Here is a 26,180-nt window from a genome sequence, read left to right as displayed (position 1 = left end):
TTCATCACCAAAGTTGGAGGAATTGAAATCGCTGTGCAAAATCGCTAATGCTAATAAGCAGCATGTATATGGCACATCCGGTGTACATTAGCATCGAGCTAGCACATTTTAAAAAGTGGAACCATACTTTTAAGTAGGGCTGGCCGATAAAACATCGCGATGAACGGAGTAATCGATATCAATAAAAAGTAGGGGTGTAACGGTACGTGTATTTGTATTGAACCGTTTCGGTACGGGGGTTCCGGTTCGGTTCGGAGGTGTACCGAACAAGTTTCCACACGGACATATTAAGTAGCGTAACACACGTGTAAACAATGCACACCGAGGCACAACACACGGCATGCTAGCAGCTAACGGGCTAGGATAGACTGACCATACGTCCTCTTTTCACTAGACATGTCCTCTTTTGTGGAGCTGTCAGGGCGGAGTTTCTTAAATGCCTCAAATGTCTGGCATTTTGAGTTAGGGTTGCGTGTATTTTCAATGTACGTTCAGGGTTAAGAAGGGGTTAAAAACAAAACAAATTGTGAGCGCAGCAGCAGTGGTGAGGGAGGGGCAGAGACAGAGAGAGAGAGAGAGAGAGTTATGATAAACGCGCATGCGTCGCCAGGCTCTGCTTTTTATCCATAGATTTATCACATTTAATTTTTTATTATCTATAGCAGGGGTGTCAAAAGTGTGTCCCGGAGGCCATTTGCGGCCCACAGCTAATGTTTTAAAGGCCCACGGCACATTCTAAAAATACTATTCAAATAAACAAAAACATAACAAAAGTGAAATAAAAAAGCTTAAAGGTTAAATGTCATTTAGAAAAAGTTGCAATGTTGACTAATAAAACAAAGCTGTTTTTTTTCTTTCAAACTGTCATTGCTCAAAACATAATATTGAATCAAAATCAATGTTGTTATGAATTATTGACCTATCCAAGGTTCCCATTACTTCACATCAAATATTCCCCTAAGAAAAATATTTTTGGTGGAAGATTTTGCAAATTTGGTAAATAAATAACCCAAACATTTATATTTTGTTGTTTTCTTACTGTACCGAAAATGAACCGAACCGTGATCTCTAAACCGAGGTACGTACCGAACCGAAATTTTTGTGTACCGTTACACCCCTAATAAAAAGTGCTTTCCGCAAAACGTTTGATTTAAAAAAAAATTCTCATCGGAAAAAAACGAAAGTTGGTTGCATGAACAAAGGCACTCGCTCTCCGGTAAACAAAGAACGCAGGAAGTGATCACTGATCAGTGGGAGTAACACGCTAACAGCCATTCAGCTAACAGTATCCATGATCAAGTTTGGTTGTGCCATCGTGTTGTCTCGCAGTTGACTCTTTGCACGGAGTGAGAAGAGAAAGTAAAAATTTTAGAAATTGTGGATAGAACAGGAAAAGTCACCTCCACAATATGGCAGTTTTTTTTTGTTTTGTTTTTTAAACGGACCGCAGTCAGACAAATGTGGTCTGTATATTATATATACTTTAGCACATAGCACTTTAGAACTAAGCACTTTAGCACACAGCACTTTATCCATGAGCTCTAGTGCAATGCACACTGGTACTTTATCTTTATCTCCATACTGTAGATTTTATGCCTACATCAAAGTGCCACCTATGTCTATCAAGCTCCATGTTCTGATGTTTAAATGTTAGTTGTCTGGTTGTGGTTGTGTCTGTGCTTGTGTTTTTGTTCTGTTGTTTTTGTGTATGTTAAGAAAGCAATGATGCACTCTGCCCAAGACAAATTTCCCCGCGGGGACAATAAAGTTGAATCTTGAACCTTATATGACCACATGTGCCGCGCTCACCCTTTAGAGCACAGCTGTAACTTCCTGGCACTGAACATGCAGACAATAGTTCTTCTCAGGTTTCTCTCTGTTTAAATGTTCACACTTTGCATTATTTTGTTACACTTTATTAAACATTTCTTACGTGTTCCTTATTGTTACACCTTCATTTTAAGAGCTTATTAAGTGTTCAATGCGATTTTATAATTTGGTTTACATTGTTTGAGTGAGGAAGGTTACATTTGAAATAAAAATATTTACATTTAACATTTTTTTTCCTGGTCCTTATTCTTGATAGAGCATAAAAATATCAATAATTATCGATATCAACCGATATAAAACACTTATATCGTGACAGAGTTTTCAGCCATATCGCCCAGTCCTACTTTCGAGCGCTTGCTATCAGCTTGCATTGTTGGCATGGAAACTTGAAACATTACCAAGCAGCAGTCCGCTACAAATACGCCGTTTTGCCCGTTAAGATCTTGAGCCGGCGTTTAGTCTTGAGTATTGAAATATTGTACCGTTTGATTTTACGTGAATCGGTACCCGTCAGTAGGGAAGGGATTTAAATGGCCCCATTCCTGGGTGGAACTTCCGTGAGAGGAAGGTGGGGTGGTTAATCATTTTGCAATGCAGTCTGCTGAAAATGAAGGAAAGCACCACACTTAGGGGTGTAACGGTACGTGTATTTGTATTGAACCGTTTCGGTACGGGGGTTTCCGTTCGGTTCGGAGGTGTACCAAACGAGTTTCCACACGGACATATTAAGTAGCGTAACGCACGTTGTGTAAACAATGCACACCGAGGCACAACACACGGCATGCTAGCAGCTAACGGGCTAGGACAACATGTAAAAGCCAGAGCTAGAAGACCCTCCTGCCTCGTTAAGATCTCCCGTTTGGCAACACTTTGGCTGTGCGATACAACAATGGAGGACGGAGGTTTGCCGACATTGTTCAGCAGCTGCTTCTGACAACACGTCAAACGTGCTAACCCATTTGAAGCGTCAGCACCGCATTTAAGCAGCCTCTCCTCGGCGAGTCAGGCAGGGCTAAAGCAATAACAAATGTTTTTATAGCAGCAGATTGAAGACCATTTTGCATTCAAAACTAGATTTTGACCCACTTCTATGGTGGAAGAACAATAAGCCCATATATCCTCTTACTGCCAAATTAGCCAGGCTGGGTTTAATCTGAGGCTGAGTTAACTTGAAACTGTTTAATGTTGCACTTTTTATATGTAAAAGAAAGTTTTGTCATTTTATTTAATCTGAGCAACAACTTGAGGCAGTTTAATGTTGATTAATGTGGACCCCGACTTAAACAAGTTGAACAACTTATTGGGGTGTTACCATTTAGTGGTCAATTGTACGGAATATGTACTGTACTGTGCAATCTACTAATAAAAGTTTCAACCAATCAATCAAAAAAAGCACTTTATATGTAGTAAAGTTTTGTTAAGGAACAATTCTGAGCCTTATCTTATTTAGTTTTTGCTTTATATATGTTGACCACATTAACCCTGGCAATGGACCCTGTGTGTATATGTATGTTATGCCATTGTTTACAAATTTGGTAAATAAATAAATAAAAAAATTTATATTTTGTTGTTTTCTTACTGTACCGAAAATGAACCGAACCGTGACCTCTAAACCGAGGTACGTACCGAACCTAAATTTTTGTGTACCGTTACACCCCTAGCCACACTACAAAGCATCTGACGCTGTGGTCAAAGTTGGAATTGCACACAAAACACGTTTTAAGATATTCCACACTCTTCTGCCGTCTGGCAGCTAAAGTGGCTAGTGCAGGGGTCGGCAACCCGCGGCTCCGGAGCCGCATGCGGCTCTTTGAGCACTCTGATGCGGCTCAGCAGCTTACTTGCTGAACCCCCCAATTGTCCCGTGAGACTTCCGGATTTCAGTGCCTCTCGCAGAAAACCCCCGAGATTAATATTCACCGATTTTCACTCTCAAAGCTATATTAAGGGCGTGCCGTGATGGTACAACATTTGGCGCCCTCTACAATCTGTATTGACAGTGCCAGCCCAACAATTGTTATACAATATACATTTTATGCTTGCACACGTGAGAGACAGCAAGGCATACTTGGTCAACAGCCACACAGGTTACACTGACGGTGATCATATAAAACAACTTTAACACTCTTACTAATAATGCGCCACACTTTGAACCAAAACCAAACAAGAATGACAAACACATTTCGGGAGAACATCTGCACCTTAACACAACATAAACACAACAGAACAAACACCCAGAATCCCATGAAGCCCTGACTCTTCCGGGCTACATTATACACCCCTGCTACCACCAAACCCCGCCCCCACCCCTACCCTGCTCCCTCACACATCAACCCCCCCCCCCGTACGTCGGTTGAGGTGGGCGGGGTTTGGTAGCGGGGGGTGTATAATGTATCCCGGAAGAGTTAGGGCTGCATGGGATTCTGGGTATTTGTCCTGTTGTGTTTATGTTGTGTTAAGGTGCAGATGTTCTCCCGAAATGTGTTTGTCATTCTTGTTTGGTTTTGGTTCAAAGTGTGGCGCATTATTAGTAAGAGTGTTAAAGTTTTTTTTATACCGCCACTGTCAGTGTAACCTGTGTGGTTGATGAACAAGTATGCCTTGCTGTCACCTACTTGAGCAAGCGGAAGCTCCATTAAACATGTGGCTGAACAGGCACGCTGGTTGTAGTGGGCGCTATATGCTGTACCATCACGGCACGCATGACACTGACAAGCACTATTCATTAAAAACCCGCGCGCCGCACCAGCTTAAAAATTCCATACAAAGGTATGGGCAGCGTGTCTGAGACCCCTGGTTTATACATAGCACAAAGCCAAACATTTTTTTTTATATACAGTGTTATTTCATTTAAAATTACAAAAAATTTTGCGGCTCCCATTGTTTTCTATAATTTGTGAAACTGGTCAAAATGGCTCTTTGACTGGTAAAGGTTGCCGACCCCTGGGCTAGTGCAACCCCTCAATGCGTCAAGTTACGTGTGTCAGGTAAACCGTGACGAACAGGGCCGTATGAATCCCCTTCCTACTGTATAAAAGTATCGAACTCGGTACCCATCCTTACTTGGAAGACATGCTAGTATACTGTACATGTAAAACAAATATTATTAGAGAAATGGTCAATGACTTATGGATAATTAGATGCTAAGCTATGCCAAAAACCAAACTTGCCCCAATTTTACACACAAGTTCTTATCGGTCCCCGAAAGGTATGTGCCAAATTTCCTGGTGATTGGATAAAACACTTCCAAATTACAGTGCCTGTTTTGTTGGGTGTGTGAGACATTTCAAGGCAGTACAACTTATGTGGGTTTATTAATGTGGTGTCTTTGCCAGGAAAATACAAGCACAGGCAACACAGCACACTGCAAAAACTGAAATCTAAGTAAGATGAAATATCTCAAATAAGGGTGATATTCGCTTATTTTCTGTCTGATAAGATAATTCTTCTCACTAAGCAGATTTTATCTTAGAGTGTTTTACTTGTTTTAAGGGTTTTGGTCTCAGTAAGATATTACAGCTTGTTGCTGAGATTTGATGACCTATATTGAGTAAAACATGCTTGAAACTAGAATATCAACTGTTGCAAAGCTGTGTCATCAACACTCACAAGTATAAAACTACTTTTTTAAAGTAATCATTTCTTACTTCAGGTATGAAAAAAAAATCATGATAATGGCACTAGCATTTACTTAATTTAAGAATACTTTTCAACATATTGAGCAAAAAGGTCTCTTTTTTTTCTACCAAGAAAAGTGCATTTGTTATTAGTGAGAATATACTTATTTTAAGGTATTTTTGGGTTCATTGAAGTTAGATAATTTTACTTGTTTTGGAAAGTCTTGACAAGCCAAATTTTCTAGTTCTATTTGCAGATAATTGTGCTTAGTTTTTTAATTTTTGTATTTTTTTCTCTTGTTTTTGAACACTTTACTTTTTGCAGTGCACTGCAAAAACCGAAATCTAAGTAAGATGAAATATCTCAAATAAGGGTGATATTTGTTTATTTTCTGTCTGATAAGATAATTCTTCTCACTAAGCAGATTTTATGTTAGAGTGTTTTACTTGTTTTAAGTGTTTTTGGTCCTAAATGATCTCAGTAAGATATTACAGCTTGTTGCTGAGATTTGATGACCTATATTGAGTAAAACATGCTTGAAACTAGAATATCAACTGTTGCAAAGCTGTGTCATCAACACTCACAAGTATAAAACTACTTTTTTAAAGTAATCATTTCTTACTTCAAGCATGAAAAAAAAAATCATGACTTTGACACAATTGTGTCTCATAATTAAAACGGATGACAGCCAAATGGACTTTGCTGTTTTATTTTCAATGAAACAATAGAACATAGGTACTCATATAGTAGTACAGTCGGCACAGTACAATAAACTGACAGTTAATATTTAAACATTTGAAACAATTTTGAACAGAAATAGTTCATGCACATTCAGATAAATGCTTCAAAATTACAATAAAAAAAATTTGTCCGGGGGCCGGGCTGTATATATATATATATATATATATATATATATATATATATATATATATATATATATACATATATATATATATATTTTTTTTTTTTTCTTTGCGCACTAATTGACTGAAAGAGCACGCACTTGGCGCGATGATGTCATGTTATCGATGGAAAAATGCATTTTTAGACCATATGATTTGCCTGAGCAGCTAGGAGACCCCGAGAGTAACAAGCGGTTGCCTTGTTGCCTTCCATTAAGAACAATAAACTAGTTTTTAGTATACATTTGCTGGTTTCAAGAAATGTAATGCCGAGCGCATATCATTATGTCAAGATAATGGCACTAGCATTTACTTCATTTAAGAATATTTTTCAACATATTGAGCAAAAAGGTCTCATTTGTTTTTTCTACCAAGAAAATTGCACTTGTTATTAGTGAGAATATACTTATTTTAAGGTATTTTGGGGTTCATTGAGGTTAGCTGATTTGACTTGTTTGGGAAAGTCTTGACAAGCCAAATTTTCTTGTTCTATTGGCAGATAATTTTGCTTTGTTCAAGTAAAATACATTTAATTTTTATTTTTATTTTATTGTTTTTGAACACTTTTTGCAGTGTAGGGGTGCATGTTTTAACTCATGTTCACTGGCTGGTGTATGGAGGTTCACAAATATACCAAACTGCATGCAAACAAGTGTTCTTTGCAATTATTAGTCATTTGAAGGCGGGAAGCCCATAGGTGATGACTCCTCTGAAGCAATAAAGTTTAAATGTGTCATGAAGTAGTGCTTATCAAAAAGACATTACTTTTCTCACAGATATGCCTCTTATCGCAGCTTTATTAACGGCTTTAACGATGGCACACCCTATTCGTCTACGGGGATGCATGACAGTAAAGTTCGCTCGATTTCCTCCTCGATGCACAGTATACACTACTATTATTCACTTATCAAGTTGTAAAAAAAAAAAAAACAAGTACAAAAGAAACTTGTTGCTCAACATGGCACATAAAGCAGATTAGCTTTTATCTTGGCTTGTATGTTCGGGTAACAGATAAATTAACATCTCGTGTCGTAACATCCTCGCTGACTGAACTTCTTCTGAATAATGAGGCCCGATGACGTGTCAGCACACTCCTTCCATATGTTGCCATGGTTACGGTCTAGCGGTTAAGGGAGGCATTCCTTATGGAAATTCCTTTGTGTTGGTTGAGAAGTCTCAACGCTCAAAGGCAGACTAGAATGGCAGTCAGTTGAGCGCCAGACCTCCACCGAGGCCAAACACTCGGAATTCAGATCGGGACCCGCGCAATTTCTGCAAATGTTTCACTTAGGGCTGTCAAAAATAACGAGTGAACTCGTGTCGGCGCAAAGATGACTGGACCTAATGATATAAAACTGTTAGCAAGTGTTGATCAAATAAATAAATAAACAAATGTTCCTGTGTGACATTCTGACAAAACAATTGCACTCATGATCAAATACAGGGGTCATTTTTTAAGTTCATTTAAATGATATAAAACAAGTACCGTATTTTTCGGAGTATAAGTCGCACCGGCCGAAAATGCATAATAAAGAAGGAAGAAAACATATATAAGTCGCATTTTTGGGGGGAAATGTATTTGATAAAAGCCAACAGCAAGAATAGACATTTGAAAGGCAATTTAAAATAAATAAAGAATAGTGAACAACAGGCTGAATAAGTGTACGTTATATGAGGCATAAATAACCAACTGGTGTGTTAACGTAACATATTATGGTAAGAGTCATTCAAATAACTATAACATATAGAACATGCTATACGTTTACCAAACAATCTGTCACTCCTAATCGCTAAATCCCATGAAATCTTATACGTCTAGTCTCTTACGTGAATGAGATAAATAATATTATAATGTGTTAATCATTTCACACATAAGTAGGGATGATGTTTGATAAGAAATTATCGAGTTCGAGCCTATTATCGATTCTCTTATCGAGTCCAGATAGGTTGTTGTATATGGAAAAAAACACACAATATTTGGTTTCACAAAAGCTCACTTTTATTATATAAGAAAAAAATAAAATCTAATAAATAAATAAATATTGACTGTTACCCCCCTAAAAAAATAAAATAAAAAAAATAAATATTGACTGTTGTTACCCAAAGTATACTAAGTGGGATTTTTCAGAAAAACAAATATATACAGTAACACAAAAACAACCTGTCTCTGTGATCACTATAGGTGTATAAATAAGTGAATTATATTTATATAGCGCTTTTTCTCTAGTGACTCAAAGCGCTTTACATAGTGAAACCCAATATCTAAGTTACATTTAAACCAGTGTGGGTGGCACTGGGAGCAGGTGGGTAAAGTGTCTTGCCCAAGGACACAACGGCAGTGACTAGGATGGCGGAAGCGGGGATCGAACCTGCAACCCTCAAGTTGCTGGCACGGCCACCCATAATAATAATATAGTGTTAAATAAAATCAGAAAATAATACAGCTCTCCAAAAAGTGCACTTCTGCTAACTGTTTGTTATGATGCTTTGACATTTTTGGACTTTATTTCTTTATTGAAAGAAAATTCAATGAAGAGAAAAGTTGTTTGCAAATGTTGTTACAGTGCTAAAAAATGAAAAGTTAAAGCTAAAAAAAGAAATACACTTTATTGAGTTAACATTATTTCTTTATAGGGGGAAAGATGTGATGTTATGAGCTAGGGAATATAACAACTACACTACCCAGCATGCAACGGGAGTGACGAGCATGTGTTGTTGCATGTTGTCACCCGGTAGCTAAGAATGAGGTTATGAGCACGCTGTGAAAGTAAACGTCAAGAACTCAGTCAACACGCCTCGTCTGCATTATTTATAATTAGACAGACAACACATACAGTGTGATTTTGTTTTGTTTACAAGGGAAAAAAAACAAAAGTTAAAAAAGGGAGATGTGTTGTGTATATATGTATGTGCTGCGGTTGCTTTAAGAACGTTGCTAGCCTGGTTGCTATGTTTCCGGTTGGTCGTAAAAGTGTTCGTACCCTGCTCGAATCTCTCAGTAAAGTTATTCATTGGATTATACCTTTTGTTTTGAACTTTATTACACCTTGGAGCGCTTTTTCCGGTCCATTGTTTTTCCTGCTTTCTTTATCTGCGCCTAATGACTGAGCTACGTGACGTAATTTCTTGTGATATCACACGGGGCATTTCTGGCCGGGACGGGATTCGTTCCCAGGGATTCGAATAAAGAACCAACTATTTTTCTTTACTATAGTGGTCTCGATAACGGGTACCGGTTCTCAAAAAGGGATTCGAGTCCGAGGACTCGGTTCTTTTCTTATCGAACAACCGGGAAAAAACGGTTTCGAGTATCATCCCTACACATAAGTCGCTCCTGAGTATAAGTCGCACCCCCGGCCAAACTATGAAAAAAACTGCGACTTATAGTCCGAAAAATACGGTAATAACCTGAAATTAATCATGAATATTCCAAATTACAGATGCAACGGTAATAAAAATTAACCTACTGATGGTTAGTTTTACCATTTTAGATTAACATGATGGAAAAACCGTGATTGATAACTGGACTTTGATAAACTCATAGACAGACTGACACCAAGCGCTAACATGAAAACAAGAGTCATTAACGTCTTTCCCTATTAAGAAACGTCATACTCCATCTAAACTTATATAAACACATTACTGTATGAGCAACTACAATATTCAATTGTACACATTGAACCTGCAAGCTGTGCTCTCTTAGAACAGAGCCATCCATCCACACTCCGAGGAATACGAGACGTACTGTGTGTGTTTTTACGCTGCATTCAAGTACCGCTGAATCGAGTAGGATGCCACAACGCCGGCCAGAAGTAATAAAAACAATAATATTTTTATTTGTAATGCAATTTTTTTTTTTTAATAAATGTTAAGGTGCTAAAGTACAAAGCAATATTTAAAACAACAGAATCTTAGAATACACTATCAGTGAAGCATAAGAAACACAAACCATGCAAAATAGTGTCTATTCATTTTAGTTAATTGAAAAAAAACTTGGTCAAAAGATTGCAGTGTGTGTATTAGTACTTTTTGAGCACATTTAACAATACCGCAATGATAATGATAACCATGATTATTTTGGTCACGATAATTGTGACATTCAATTTTCATATCGTCGAATCCTTAATACAAATTCAAAAGTGTGATTAATCTGATAAAAACAACAACAAAAAAGAATCATTTGACAACAGTAGCTTCATTCTATCACTAAAAAAAGGAACTTCAGTATGCAAATTGTAATGGCTTCTTTCTGGCCCCGAAACTAAATTTCCACCAGAAATCGATTTTGAAATGTCAATGTACGATGAAACAAGTAAACTTAATCGTTGCAACGCCAATAAAAATTAGAACATGCTAACCCGGATGACAATAGATGGAAATGATATATGTATGAATTCATGCGTTTTTCATTGAAAAAGTACAAAGTTATAGACCTGCGATTAGCAGATTTGCACATGCAATATTTAATGTTTAACTTATATTACAAAGTTTTATTCACCCCTCAAAACATATTTGAATTATTAAAGTAGTTTATTGCGTAATCTTGCTCACTGACCGACAAAAGGCAAAAAAAAACCCAAAAAACATTAACCTGGAACGTCGTTGTTTACATAAACCAAAAACATGGCTAACAGTTAGCATTAGCAGCTGCCTTACAGTGACGTTTTGTGGTGCAAACCAGTGTTTCTTAACCAAAGGACAGGACCGATTGTTGGCACGCGAGCGCCTCCTAGTGGGCTGCCAAAAAAATTCAGCTGTGCTTCCTATGGGCCGCAGCGGTACTCAGTTGTAATACACTTTTACACCACTTGTGGCAGTAATGGCAATATCACACTAACAGAAGAAGTCTGGAACTAAAGTCATAGAGAAGTTTTCTTAAGCGCAAAAATTATGACTAGAGATGTCCGATAATGGATTTTTTACCGATATCCGATATTGTCCAACTCTTAATTACCGATATCAACCGATACCGATATATACAGTCGTGGAATTAACACATTATTATGCCTAATTTTGTTGTGATGCCCCGCTGGATGCATTAAACAATGTAACAAGGTTTTCCAAAATAAATCAACTCAAGTTATGGAAAAAAATGCCAACATGGCACTGCCATATTTATTATTGAAGTCATATTGTATTGTATTGTAGCCCGGAAGAATTAGTACTGCAAGGGATTCTGGGTATTTGTTCTGTTGTGTTTATGTTGTGTTACGGTGCGGATGTTCTCCCGAAATGTGTTTGTCATTCTTGTTTGGTGTGGGTTCACAGTGTGGCGCATATTTGTAACAGTGTTAAAGTTGTTTATACAGCCACTCTCAGTGTGACCTGTATGGCTGTTGACCAAGTATGCCTTGCATTAATTCGTGTGTGCATTAATGTGACTCGGACGGCACGCACGCAAAGGCAGTGCCTTTAAGGTTTATTGGCACTCTGTACCTCTCCCTACGTCCGAGTACACAGCAGCGTTTTAAAACGTCATACATTTTACTTTTAGAAACCGATACCGATAATTATGAAACCGATACCGATAATTTCCGATATTACATTTTAAAACATTTATCGGCCGATAATATCGGCAGCCCGATATTATCGGACATCCCTAATTATGACTTAAGTTGTGAAGCTGTAATTTCATTTGCACTTTATTTTAGTCAAGAAACATCCATCCTTCCATCCATTTTCTACCGCTTAATCCCTTCGGGGTCGCGGGGGGCGCTGGAACCTATCTCAGCTACAATCGGGCGGAAGGCGGGGTACACCCTGGACAAGTGTCAAGAAACATATTCATTATAATTTTTTATTATTCATTTAGTTAAAATGTATTTAATTCAGCACTGAGTAATTGTATGTACATTTATTTTTCATCCCTTTTATGAGTCCCTTCATTTGCAGACTATTTGTTTAGTATTTATTTTTGTAATCAGCCTGACCAAAGTCTTGATAACAACATTTGTGATCAACACATGCTTTCATAACATTTGACAATGTTTATCTTGTTAAACTGTAAGTAGGTTAGATTGAATTTGATTACATTCAAGAGTAAGATTACTAATTCAGTGTTAATATTTCAGTGGAATAGTTGGGCCCCGAGGTCAGAAAGGTTAGGAACCCCTGCTCTAAACGTTCCCGTTCCCAAGTTTCAAGAATGAGGCGTACCTTTTAGCGGTATGCGGAGGTAATACATAGTGGGCAGGGTTTGAGCAGCAGCCATTTTGGGCCTGGTAATATCAGAATGTCCCTCGTGTGCTAGCGTCGGGTACGGGATAAACAAACAAGCTCTTACAAAGTGCCCAGACTTTAATAATTCAACATCCCCTCCAAGAAAAGAACCCATCTTCTTTTATCTGGTGTGCCAAATACCAAAGGAGATGTATTTGAAGAGATTAGACGACGGTGTGTAGATGGTGCGATGGCGGCGAGGCCTCGCTGGCCCTTGATAGGCATCGTTACGATGCTGAGGCAGGTCAGGACCCGTCTTAGACCACAATCTTACTTTGGAATAAGAGGCTGAAAGGAGGTCCCTTAATCAAATCTATATGACTCCCCAGGAAGGCAGCAGAACTTCAAAATGTGGTTCTGATGGACATCTCGCTATATTTCATCGACATTTTAGACGCTTTTCCCAAGCAAACAATCGTATCTTTCCTTTTTTCTTTTTCTCTTTATTTTTTTTATTACAATTACAGTACATACATTGTCTGGCTAGCTGTGTACAAACACAACATGAAATGTGGGCTAGTACTTTACAAATACTATAGTATGATTGTTCATGTTTTTCAGACAGTCAGTACAGATTGATGTTCTATCGCATTGTGTTGTGCATTACAAACTCAAATGCATTTCGTACTGACGTAGGATTCAGCTTATCTCTTGCCGTAGTTTAAAAAAATATATATATATATTTTATTAAATCAACATAAAAAACATAATATACACTTACAATTAGTGCACCAACCCAAAAAACCTCCCTCCCCCACTCATTCACACAAAAGGGGCTGTCTCTTTCTGTTATTAAAACTTCTGGTTCCTACTATAGATGTCCGATAAATGCGTTAAAATGTAATATCGGAAATTATCTGTATCGTTTTTTTATTATCGGTATTGTTTATTTTATTTTATTTTTTATTTTTTAATTAAATCAACATTAAAAAACATAAGATACACTTACAATTAGTGCACCAACCCAAAAAACCTCCTTCCCCCATTTACACTCATTCACACAAAAGGGGCTGTCTCTTTCCGTTATTAAAACTTCTGGTTCCTACTAGAGATGTCCGATAATATCGGCCTGCCGATATTATCGGCCGATAAATGTGTTAAAATGTAATATCGGAAATTATCTGTATCGTTTTTTTTAATTATTGGTATCATTTATTTATTTTTTTAAATTTTTTTTAATTTTTATTAAATCAACATAAAAAGCACAAGATACACTTACAATTAGTGCACCAACCCAAAAAACCTCCCTCCCCCATTGACACTAATTCACACAAAAGGGTTGTTTCTTTCTGTTATTAATATTGTGGTTCCTACATTATATATCAATATATATCAATACAGTCTGCAAGGGATACAGTCAGTAAGCACACATGATTGTGCGTGCTGCTGGTCCACTAATAGTACTAACCTTTAACACTTAATTTTACTCATTTTCATTCATTACTAGTTTCTATGTAACTGTTTTTATATTGTTTTACTTTCTTTTTTATTCAAGAAAATGTTTTTAATTTATTTATCTTATTTTATTATTATTATTTTTTAAAGTACCTTATCTTCACCATACCTGGTTGTCCAAATTAGGCATAATAATGTGTTAATTCCACAACTGCATATATTGGTTGATATCAGTATCGGTAATTAAAAAAATCGGACTATCGTATATCGGCAAAAAGCCATTATCGGACATCCCTAGTTCCTACAATATAAAACAATACAGTCTGCAAGGGACACAGTCCTTGAAGCGCACATGGTTGTGTGTGCTGCTGGTCCACTAAAATTTTCATTAATTAATATTTTTTGTGTAATTGTTTTTGTATTGTTTTACTTTCTTTTTTATTTATTTATCTTATTTTTATTTTTTTTAAAAGGACCTTATCTTCACCAGACCGGGTTGTCAATGAGAATCAGATTGTTCAAAAGGGTTCTTAAAACCAGGTCCAGTTCAGATTAGGTCCAGCAACACACACCTTCACCCATGTGCACTGAAAACCAGGGAACACAACAGATTGCATACAATCCACAAACAAAATTACATTTTCAAAATAAGCGCCCATGTACAGTCCAGATCACGTCCAAGTCGGACTCAGCAACACACACCTTCATTTATGTACACTTAAATTAGGGAACACAACAACAGATTGTATATGATATATAAACAAAATTACATTTTCAAAATAAACCTTTGAGGACTTCCCATCTTTTTTTTAATGTTTTTTGGCATCATTATCGTTTTCAACCATATAACTTTCTAAAGTTAAAAAATACTGAATAAATGTTTTAAAGAAAGTAATACTAAGTGAATATCTGTTTTTGGCCTAAAAAATAAACCTTTTACCGAGTACTATAATTAAATGGACTAAATCATGACTGTCAATAAACTCTCCTAAAATAACAGAAACCACATCAAGCTTCATAAACAAACCAATCTTTAAACACATTTTTTCAACTTCCACCCAAAAGGAAGACACAATATGACAATACCAAAACAAATGTAGGGTGGATTCAGACTCCTGACAGCAAAATCGGCAATCATCTGACTCTGTTATTTTCCATAGTTTTAACATTTTTCCCATGGGTAAGAAGTTATAAATAATTTTAATTTGAAAATAACGATTTTGCACACCGATAGTAGTTTTGTAGATTAATTTGAATATTGCATCCCATGGCAACGGGCAGTCAAAAAAGTCCTCCCATGTTCCATATGTGTTATATAGGTCAGCCTTCAAAGATTTCTTTATTAAATAAAAATGATATATTTTTGTATTTATTTTAGTTCCTTTTTGCCAACTAGAATTTCTTGTTAGAGGTTTACAAACTAATACCGCATCTTTCCTTTACCTTGACAATAAGAGAACGTTTAACTTCCTCGGAACCTATAATCATCCTGCTTAAAATAAATAATATCAAAATATTTGTATGTTTTGTTTGTTAGGTCCTTTTTATATCATTGGCGAGGAACACACAGAATATCATCATAAGCACATTCAAACTCCTCGTCTACATCAGAGGATCATTTTTTATTGCGTTTAAATTGTTTATTGCCAGGGCTTTTTCAGAATAAAAGCGGCCGATTTGTTTTGAAACCCATTTGGTTGGTCATTAGGTAAGATGAGCCACACCTTGTATCTACAATAGGCAACTGTACACATATTTGTCATGTGACCATAAATTCAGGAAGCGCCCTTCATAGCCGTCGTGCTGTGATGCAGAGAAGCACATGGATGAAGGAGTGTCCCGATACAACTTTGTCACTTACATTATGATACCGATATTGTTGCCTTGAGTCTTGGTCGACACGATTTTGACCTCATCCAATGTCAACACGAATCATATACTTTTATCATTTTGTTGGGTAAAATAAAAATACTTAATTAAATCAAATTACTCTAATGGCCATAATAATTATTTAACTTAAGCTCAGTAAACGGAATAATGCGGACACGCTTGTTACTGGATACTTCTTAATACACTCCTGCCTCAAAGGCTTTGTATGTGTAAGTAATATGCAACTAGCATTATTCAATACTTGTACAAATGTTGTCTTTAAAACTTCAATATTGTTCAATTAAGGCAGTTCTCAAAAAGTAAGGCTCGGCACAATGCTCGTATCTAGGGATGATGTTCTCCCGGTTGTTCGATAAGAAAAGAACCGATTCCATGGACTCGAATCCCTTTTTGAGAACCGGTTCCCGTTATCGAGGCCACTATAGTAAAGAAAAAGAGTTGGTTCTTTATTCGAATCCCTGGGAACGAATCCCTTCCCACGTACAGGAAATGCCCTGTGGGACCTGCAATGTTATGCCCATTTGATTGTAGACTCTTACTGACACCTTGTGGCGATATGAAAATACTACGCGTCATTAATTTGGGCACTTCCGGGTTGAGACAATTGAGAAGTTGACAAGTTGTGTTAGCTCTTGCAAGCCTTGGAAAAGATAAGTCTGTAATTAAACTGTTTAACTTGTTTATGTAACTCAATATTAAGGTGGAAAGTGTTTACGTTTGATACTAAGATGTTTATTGAAAAATGATTTTTGTGCACTGTTTCACTGTTTTTTTGCAAGTTAATCTATATTTCTTTCTTTTATATTTTCTTTAATGTTAATAGGCATACAATGTTATGCTGAGGTGTACTTATAACAATTTTACAGACAAATTATATTATTTATATAAAAAAAAAAAAACATTCTTCCTTGTGGGGGCGTAACAGAAAATAATTAGGAAACAATTAAGGACACTCATTCTATACGTCTAGCTTAAGTACTATTGTGTGCTTTGTTGTTGTGTAGCTGCAAGCTCCTAGTAGCCTATAGCCTACCATGTTTAGCTTTTGTAAATGACTTGACTAAAATAAAAGACCAAATTTGTGTTTACTGGAGGACATTTAGATGTTAACTGGCTGTCCAGTATGCAAGATAATACCAATATATCAGGCCAATATTAATATCAAATCGGAACATATTTTCTGTATATAAAATGATATCAAGGTCTAAAATGAAATATTTAAATATTGGGGATTTGCTAACATATAAAAAAGTGATAGCTACTCGATGGGGGACTGAAAGTAAATCGACTATCAGCCAGAGGTTATCGGCATTGATCAGGATTGGCCGATCACAAACTTTTCACAAAAATGACCGTATTTTTCGGAGTGTAAGTCGCACCGGAGTATAAGTCGCACCTGCCGAAAATGCATAATAAAGAAGGAAAAAAACATATATAAGTCGCATTGGAGTATAAGTCGCATTTTTTGGGGAAATGTATTTGATAAAAGCCAACACCAAGAATAGACATTTGAAAGGCAATTTAAAATAAATAAAGAATAGTGAACAACAGGCTGAATAAGTGTACGTTATATGAGGCATAAATAACCAACTGGTATGTTAACGTAACATATTATGGTAAGAGTCATTCAAATAACTATAACATATAGAACATGCTATACGTTTACCAAACAATCTGTCACTCCTAATCGCTAAATCCCATGAAATCTTATACGTCTAGTCTCTTACGTGAATGAGATAAATAATATTATAATGTTTTTAATCATTTCACACATAAGTCGCTCCTGAGTATAAGTCGCACCTCCGGCCAATCTATGAAAAAAACTACAACTTAGAGTCCAAAAAATACGGTAGTCAATACCGATCGGCTTTAGTTAAATGGTTTTAACCAACTCTTTTTTCCCCCCAGATTAGTTAAAAAAACTGGAGGCATGATGCAATTTTAAAAACTATGTGGAAGATTTTAAGCTCTTTAACTTTTAAACTGAACAATCTGTTAAATTTTGGAAAAAAATGCTTATAAGGACAATTTTTGCGTACCAAGATGCCTGAAAGGTATACTCTATGATTTTTTATTTGCATGTATTTAATTTCAATGCAGTTGTTTGCCCATTTTTTTAAATTTTTAACATGCTTGCAGAATATGGAAGATTTAGCATTTCTTAATGTCTTTGTTTTCAAGGTTGTTTTGCTGTTTTCTATAAACAGCACATTAAAATGCAAACATCAAAATAATAAATAAATAAGTGGAGCGCCAAACCAAGTCTTGTTGTGTACTGTGTGCAATGACAATAAAGAATATTACCTTTGCTTGAATTATAATCGCATGAAATGGCTTTACGGAGTTAAATTGACTTAAAATAAACTTTTGTAAAAAGTGACGATTGTTACTAAAAATATTAGTAATATTCTCTTCTTTCAATGGCCACAAGAAATTGGAGTTCATTCAAATACTTTACACACACAAAAGGAATAATTAGTATTTAAAAAGGTAATTCCGCTAATAAAATTTGGCCGAGTTCATTGTTTTCCACAGCTGGCGCAGGAAAAAAAAAAAAAAGAGCGTAAAAAGTGTGAGGTAATCAAACGTGAACGCAAGCGTGCACTTCTCATTTTCTCTGACCAACCGTTGGAAAATATCCGCCGAGCGCAGACGCCCGCTGTGTTGTCACTGTCACCCCTCTCAAATCTCCATTCGCACTCCTTAATAGACAAATGCTATCCCGCCCTCCATCTCCTCGCTCTCTCTCTTATCTCGCTCTTCCTCTTCCTCAGTGACACATGCCAGCAGATATTGTCCAGGGGCCACCAGAGTAAATAAAAGACGTCCATTTGGCTTCAGCAAGCTGCGTCTGGCCTGGCAAAAGGCTTCTAATGCATTAGCTTGTATTAAACACACACACACACACACACACACACACACACACACACACACACACACTAGACTGTTTGTTTCTACAGCGGCTCTGTTCTGTCTCTGCTTTACTTCCTATATTTCCATGGCAATGCACATTAAAAAGTCTTTACTTAGGAGTTTTTCCTAAAGCGTTTCATTGATAAGTTATGCAATTGCTAAAAAAAAAAAAAGTTTTCGATAATTATAGCCGAAATATGTTACGATATTGTCATAAAAGAAGTTACATTGCAGTATTTGTCTTGGATTGCAGTGTTGATTTAACCTTAGTTAAAGGGAAGCGCTGCGGCATGTACCGTATTTTTCGGAGTATAAGTCGCACCGGAGTATAAGTCGCACCTGTCGAAAATGCATAATAAAGAAGGAAAAAAACATATATAAGTCGCACTGGAGCCCGGCCAAACTATGAAAAAAACCGCGACTTATAGTCCGAAAAATACGGTATCAATATAGATGGATATTTGTATCGGATATGAAGTGTTCACAAGTATCGGTATATCGGATAATAGTAAGACTGCTAATACCGAGCATTGCCAAAAACCAGTCTTTCGTAGAGGGCCGCCAAAAAATATTTGTTTCTCAACTGTGGTCCGTATGGGTCGCAGTGGTACTCAGTTGTCATACACTTTTCCGCCACTTGAGGCAGTAATGACAATGTCAAACAAACAGAAGAAGTCAAGCAATCAATCAATCAATGTTTATTTATATAGCCCTAAATCACAAGTGTCTCAAAGGGCTGCACAAGCCACAACGACATCCTCGGTACAGAGTCCACATAAGGGCAAGGAAAAACTCAACAACCCCAATGGGAGGTCGATGTGAATGACTATGAGAAACCTTGGAGAGAACTGCATATGTGGGTGACCCCCCCTCCTCTAGGGGAGACCGGATGCAATGGACGTCGAGTGGGTCTGACATAATATTGTGAGAGTCCAGTCCATAGTGGATCTAACATAATAGTGAGAGTCCAGTCCATAGTGGATCTAACATAATAGTGAGAGTCCAGTCCATAGTGGATCTAACATAATAGTGAGTCCAGTCCATAGTGGATCTAACATAATAGTGAGAGTCCAGTCCATAGTGGATCTAACATAATAGTGAGAGTCCAGTCCATAGTGGATCTAATATAATAGTGACAGTCTGGGGCTAAAGTCATAGAGAAGTTTCTTAAGCGCAAAAATGACGACTAAAGGGGTGAAGCTGTGTTTTCATTTTATTTAGGAAGCATATATATTGTTTATTATTAATTTACTTAGAATTTAATAATTTTAGCACTGCGTAATTGTATGTTCTTTTATTTTTCATCCCAGTCCCTTATTTTGCAGTATATTAGATTAGTAATTAGTTTTGTAATCAGCCTGACCAAAGCCTTGATAATAATCCTTGTGATTAACACATGATTTCCTATTATTTCGTTTTCGTTTCAAGTTTATTCACAATACCATATAACAAATACAATAGTAGTAATAGTATTTGACAATGTTTATCCTGTTTACTAGGGGTGTAACGGTACGTGTATTTGTATTGAATCGTTTCGGTACGGGGGTTCCGGTTCGGTTCGGAGGTGTACCGAACGAGCTTCCACACGAACATATTAAGTAGCGTACTGCACGAGGCACAACACACGGCATGCTAGCAGCTAACGGGCTACGATAGACTAACCATACGTCCTCTTTTCACCGGACATGTCCTCTTTTGCGGAGCTGTCAGGGCGGAGTTTCTTACATGCCTCAAATGTCCGGCATTTTGAGTTAGGGTTGCGTGTATTTTCAATGTACGTTCAGGGTTAAGAAGGGGTTGAAAACAAAACAAATTGTGTGCGCAGCAGCATTGGTGAGGGAGGGGCAGAGACAGAGAGAGAGAGAGAGAGTTATGATAAACGCGCATGCGTCGCCAAGCTCTGCTTTTTATCCATAGATTTATCACATTTCATTTTGTATTATCTATAGCAGGGGTGTCAAAAGTGTGCCCCGGAGGCCATTTGCGGCCCACAGCTAATGTTTTAAAAGCCCACGGCACATTCTAAAAATACTATTCAAATAAACAAAAACATAACAAAAGTGAAATAAAAAAGCTTAAAAGTTAAATGTAATTTAGAAAAAGTTGCAATGTTGACTAATAAAACAAAGCTGTTTTTTTTTCTTTCAAACTGTCATTGCTCAAAACATAATATTGAATCAAAATCAATGTTATTATGAATTATTGACCTATCCAAGGTTCCCATTACTTCACATCAAATATTTCATTATGAAAAATATTTTTGGTGAAAGATTTTGCAAATTTGGTAAATAAATAACTAGAGATGTCCGATATTATCGGCCGATAAATGCTTTAAAATGTAATATCGGAAATTATCGGTATCGTTTTTTTATTTTTTATTATCGGTATCGTTTTTTTTGTTTTTTTTATTAAATCAACATAAAAAACACAAGATACACTTACAATTAGTACACCAACCCAAACCCCCCATTCACACAAAATGGTTGTTTCTTTCTGTTATTAATATTGTGGTTCCTACATTATATATCAATATATATCAATACAGTCTGCAAGGGATACAGTCCGTAAGCACACATGATTGTGCGTGCTGCTGGTCCACTAATAGTACTAACCTTTAACACTTAATTTTACTCATTTTCATTCATTACTAGTTTCTATTTAACTGTTTTTATGTTGTTTTACTTTCTTTTTTATTCAAGAAAATGTTTGCAATTTAGTTATCTTATTTTATTCAATAAATTTTTAAAAAAAGGACCTTATCTTCACCATACCTGGTTGTCCAAATTAGGCATAATAATGTGTTAATTCCACGACTGTATATATCGGTATCGGTTGATATCGGTATCGGGAATTAAGAGTTGGACAATATCGGAATATCGGATATCGGCAAAAAGCCATTATCGGACATCTCTATAAATAACCCAAAAATGTATATTTTGTTGTTTTCTTACTGTACCGAAAATGAACTGAACCGTGACCTTTAAACCGAGGTACGTACCGAACCGAAATTTTTGTGTACCGTTACACCCCTACTGTTTACTGTAAGTAAGTTTGATATAGTTATTGAATACGATTAAAATCAAGAATAGGATTACTAATTCAGTATTTGAGTGGGCCCCGGGGTCCAAAGAACCCTGCCATAAACAATACAATGCAAGAATAATACAATAAAAAGGTGTTTGCAGGTTGTCATGTCAAAGCAACAGGTTGTCCTCTTTTACCCAACGAGCCAATCAGAAGCCTCAAGAAAGTCATTTCACGAAAAAGATGCAAAGTCAACAACAGTGATGGCGAGTTGAGAGAGAGAATCAAATATTGGACTTAATGAATATGACGGTTATTAAAAAAGTTAATAAAAACAATATCTTGTTTTTGAGCATGAAGATAGATATGCAAAATATATGGAAAAGTCTGGTTCTAAAAAAACAAAAATGGGACAAAATGTTGAATGGAAACTGCAATGATTTAGGACTTTATAGAAAAATAATAGATGAAAAACTAACAAGGCTAAACACCTGCTGCTGTATCATAAAAAGCTTCTTCCGGTTTGTTCCCAGACTCTTTCTCTCTGGCCGGAGCTCCTCTGGGGATCTGGAAGAGGATGGAGCGAGGAGGGGAGAGTCCCATCACGCAGGACAGTCCTGAGCGCAGAGGAGGTGGAGGCAGCAGCCCGGACCTCGGCAGCCTGCCGCCGCCGGGGAAGAAAGGGCGCCTGGAGCTCAACGGCAGCCCGACGGGGCCACGCGTGCGCCACAATGGGGCGCCGCTGAGACCCCTCGGAGGTAAGATACGCTATACGCGATGGGCCCAAAGGTTTTCTCAAAATCCACATCAAGAGAATCCCGCATTTATGCATTCATGCCTTTTACATCACGTGTCCAACTCAAGGCCCGGGGGCCCGATCTCGCTTGCCACATTTATAGTGGTACTCCAAATCATTGAATGTGGCCCTCCACATCAGTTATTGTGGTGCTCTATATCATTTATTGTGGTCCTCCACATCATTCAATGTGGCCAGTAATGTCATGCAATGTGGTCTTTGACATCTTTGTATGTGGTCCGTCCCATCATTCAATGTGGTCCTTTACGTCATTTATTGTGGCCCGTCCCATCATTCAATGTGGTCCTTCACGTCGTTTATCGTGGCCCATCATGTCATTTGTTGTGGTTTGCCACTTCATCTATTGTGGTCCTCCATATCATTTAATCTGGCTCGCCACATCATTTAATACGGTCCTCCACATCATTTAATTTGGTCCTCAACTTCATTTAATGTGGCCCGCCACTTCATCTATTGTGGTCCTCCACATCATTTAGTGTGGCCCGCCACATCATTCAATGTGACCCTTTCAATGGACATGGAGGACCACATCTATCAATGTGGTCCTCCATGTCCTTTAATGTGTGTGGCCTGTTACATCATTTAACCTGGACTGTCACGTCATTTAACGTGGCCTGTCACATCGTTTAAGTGGCCTGTCACATCATTTAACGTGGTCCGCCGCATCATTTAATATGGTCCTCCACATCATTTAATTTGGTCCTCAACTTCATTTAAAGTGGCCCGCCACTTCATCTATTGTGGTCCTCCACATCATTTAGTGTGGCCCGCCACATCATTCAATGTGACCCTTTCAATGGACATGGAGGACCAAAGGACATGGAGGACCACATCTATCAATGTGGTCCTCCATGTCCTTTAATGTGTGTGGCCTGTTACATCATTTAACCTGGACTGTCACGTCATTTAATGTGGACTGTCACGTCATTTAATGTGGACTGTCACGTCATTTAATGTGGCCTGTCACATCATTTAACGTGATCCGCTACATCATTTAACGTGGTCCGCCGCATAATTTTTTTGGGGCCCATCATTTAACGTGGCCCGCCACGTCAGTCATGTGTATATATATATATATACACACATACATATATACATATATATATATACACATATACATATATATGTATTTTTATAATGTTGTCTGTCTATCTGTGTTTGCCCTGTGATGAGGGCAATATATATACTAATATAAAACTACTTTTTTAAAGTAATAATTTCTCATTTCAAGCATGAAAAAAAAATCATGACTTTGACACAATTCTGTCTCATAATTAAAACAGATGACAGCCAAATGGACGTTGCTGTTTTATTTTCAATGAAACAATAGAAAATACGTACTCATATAGTAGTACAGTTGGCACAGTACAGCAAACTGACAGTTAATATTTAAACATTTAACATGTGACATTTCTAACAATTTTGAACAGAAATAGTTCATGCACATTCAGATAAATTCTTCAAAATTACAATTAAAAAATTATATATGCGCACTAATTGACTGAAAGAGCACACACTTGGTGCGATGATGTCATGTTATCGATGGAAAAATGCATTTTTAGACCATATGATTTGCCTGAGCGGCTAGGAGACCCCGAGAGTAACAAGATGTTGCCTTGTTGCCTTTCCATTAAGAACAATAAATTAGTTTTTAGTATAAGTTTGCTGGTTTCAAGAAATGTAATGCCGAGCGCATATCATTATGTCAAGATAATGGCACTAGCATTTACTTTAAGAATATTTTTCAACATATTGAGCAAAAAGGTCTCTTTTTTTTTCTACCAAGAAAAGTGCACTTGTTATTAGTGTGAATATACTTATTTTAAGGTATTTTTGGGTTCATTGAAGTTAGCTAATTTGACTTGTTTTGGAAAGTCTTGACAAGCCAAATTTTCTTGTTCTATTGGCAGATAATTTTGCTTAGTTCAAATAAAATACCCCTCATTTTTGTATTTTTTTTTCTTGTTTTTGAACACTGACTTTTTGCAGTGTACAGTTGAAAAAATGAACAGTTTATTTCTATTTGCATTATTTCCTGTGGGAAAAAAAAAGGCAGAAGCTGAGCAAATTGGGAAAAAAATGTGGCTATAATCTGCTGTGACCCTTTGACCTTTCGTACAGAAAGGCAGGCCTACATGTCCATGTCTGGTGGGTGTGAGGGTGGGCTTCCACAACAAATAAAGGTGATTGCAGCGTATAAAGAAGATTTACACCGCTCACTGTGGATTGTTATCGATCGCAGCATTCACAGAGAGAGCTGCTCGGTTTTTATGTATTCATTTATGCCGCTGCCATATGTTGGCCCCGCGTTTAACCCCCAAGAGCGGTTTTCCCTTCGACTAAAATTAGAGCGACATTTATACTTTTGGACGCTCCTCCCCAATATTTACCATCAAACATTCCTGGGCTTCTCTCGCTGGGATAAGAAACATGAAATTTGCGGCGCGCGCGGTCGCTAGGGCAGGAGGTTATCAAAGCAAGCAAGGAGGCCAAAGAAGACCAGGGAACAGGTGACGTTGTGGCATGCCGGCGAAGGAGGAAGTAGAGAGGAAGGGGTTCCCTGGTGCCGAGTGGGTTAGTTCGTAATAATGACAGCTTTTTCCTCTGAAGACGGGAAACTCGTCCTGTCTCGTCCAAACCGCACGGTCGCCACAAGGACACACACACACACACACGTCTTATTTTAAAACACCCCTCATGCATATTAGCGGGATTAGAGGTTTGAGGCTGCGTCGCATGGTCCAAACCAGAGCACGGCCGAGCGCGACGGCAAGCGAGAGAGCGAGCGAGCGCGGCAGGGCCCGCGCCGCGTTGACAGTTATATTTCCCTGCTGGGGGAAAAAGTCACTTACTCCAATTGGCACGGCGCTCCGGTGTGTAACTCACTCGGCGAGCGCCCGGAGGCCCGCGGGCTGCAGTGATTAATGAGGAGGAAATAGAAATATAGGAATTGACTGATTAAAACAATGAGTGGGATGGAGCGAGGGGGCGGGGGAGGTTTAATGTTTAATGCTACAGAGTCTGCTGCCATGTGCCCGCCCGCCGTAAAGCACATTGCCCCGCATTATTAGTGCTGGGACGCTGCCTAACGCTCTCTAGTCCATCATTCTTCACCCACTGCTTTCATCTCCTGTCAGCTGCACAACAAAAGGCTGGAGGTATAAAACTGATGAAGGACGGCGTGACTTCATTAGTCCCCTAACCCAAAGGACATTTATGTAAGCAGTTGGTCTTCTTAGAGCATGTGAAAGCATACTTGCCAACCCTCCCAGATTTTTCCTGGAGACTCCTGAATTTCAGTGCCCCTCCCGAAAATCTCCCGGGGCAACCAATCTCCCGAATTTCTCCCGATTTTCACCCGGACAACAATATTGAGGGCGTGCCGTGATGGCACTGCCTTTAGCGCATACTTGCCAACCTTGAGACCTCCAATTTCGGGAGGTGGGGGGTGGGGGGTGGGTGCGGGGGGCGTGGTTGTGGCAGGGGCGTGGTTGGGGGCGTGGTTAAGAGGGGAGGAGTATACACCAAGTCAAGTATTTCATATATATATATTCCTCAATCTGATTGACAAA

General features: G+C 37.8%; 1 protein-coding gene across 3 annotated transcripts in view; it reads left to right on the top strand.

Moving 5' to 3' along the window:
- Positions 1 to 26,180, top strand: part of satb2 (SATB homeobox 2) — a 97,762-nt gene that overhangs the window by 5,341 nt on the left and 66,241 nt on the right. For all 3 annotated transcript variants that reach the window (XM_061970829.2, XM_061970832.2, XM_061970831.2), the window contains exon 2: positions 22,325 to 22,549. In XM_061970829.2, coding sequence (XP_061826813.2) covers positions 22,369 to 22,549 — 181 coding nt within the window. In that variant the 5' untranslated portion in view covers positions 22,325 to 22,368. The remainder of the gene's footprint in view (positions 1 to 22,324; positions 22,550 to 26,180) is intronic.

The sequence above is a fragment of the Nerophis lumbriciformis genome, linkage group LG13, assembly GCF_033978685.3.
Source record: "Nerophis lumbriciformis linkage group LG13, RoL_Nlum_v2.1, whole genome shotgun sequence".
NCBI lineage: Eukaryota > Metazoa > Chordata > Actinopteri > Syngnathiformes > Syngnathidae > Nerophis > Nerophis lumbriciformis.
Note: the sequence above shows the minus strand (reverse complement) of the source record. Positions and strands in the feature narration are given on the sequence as shown.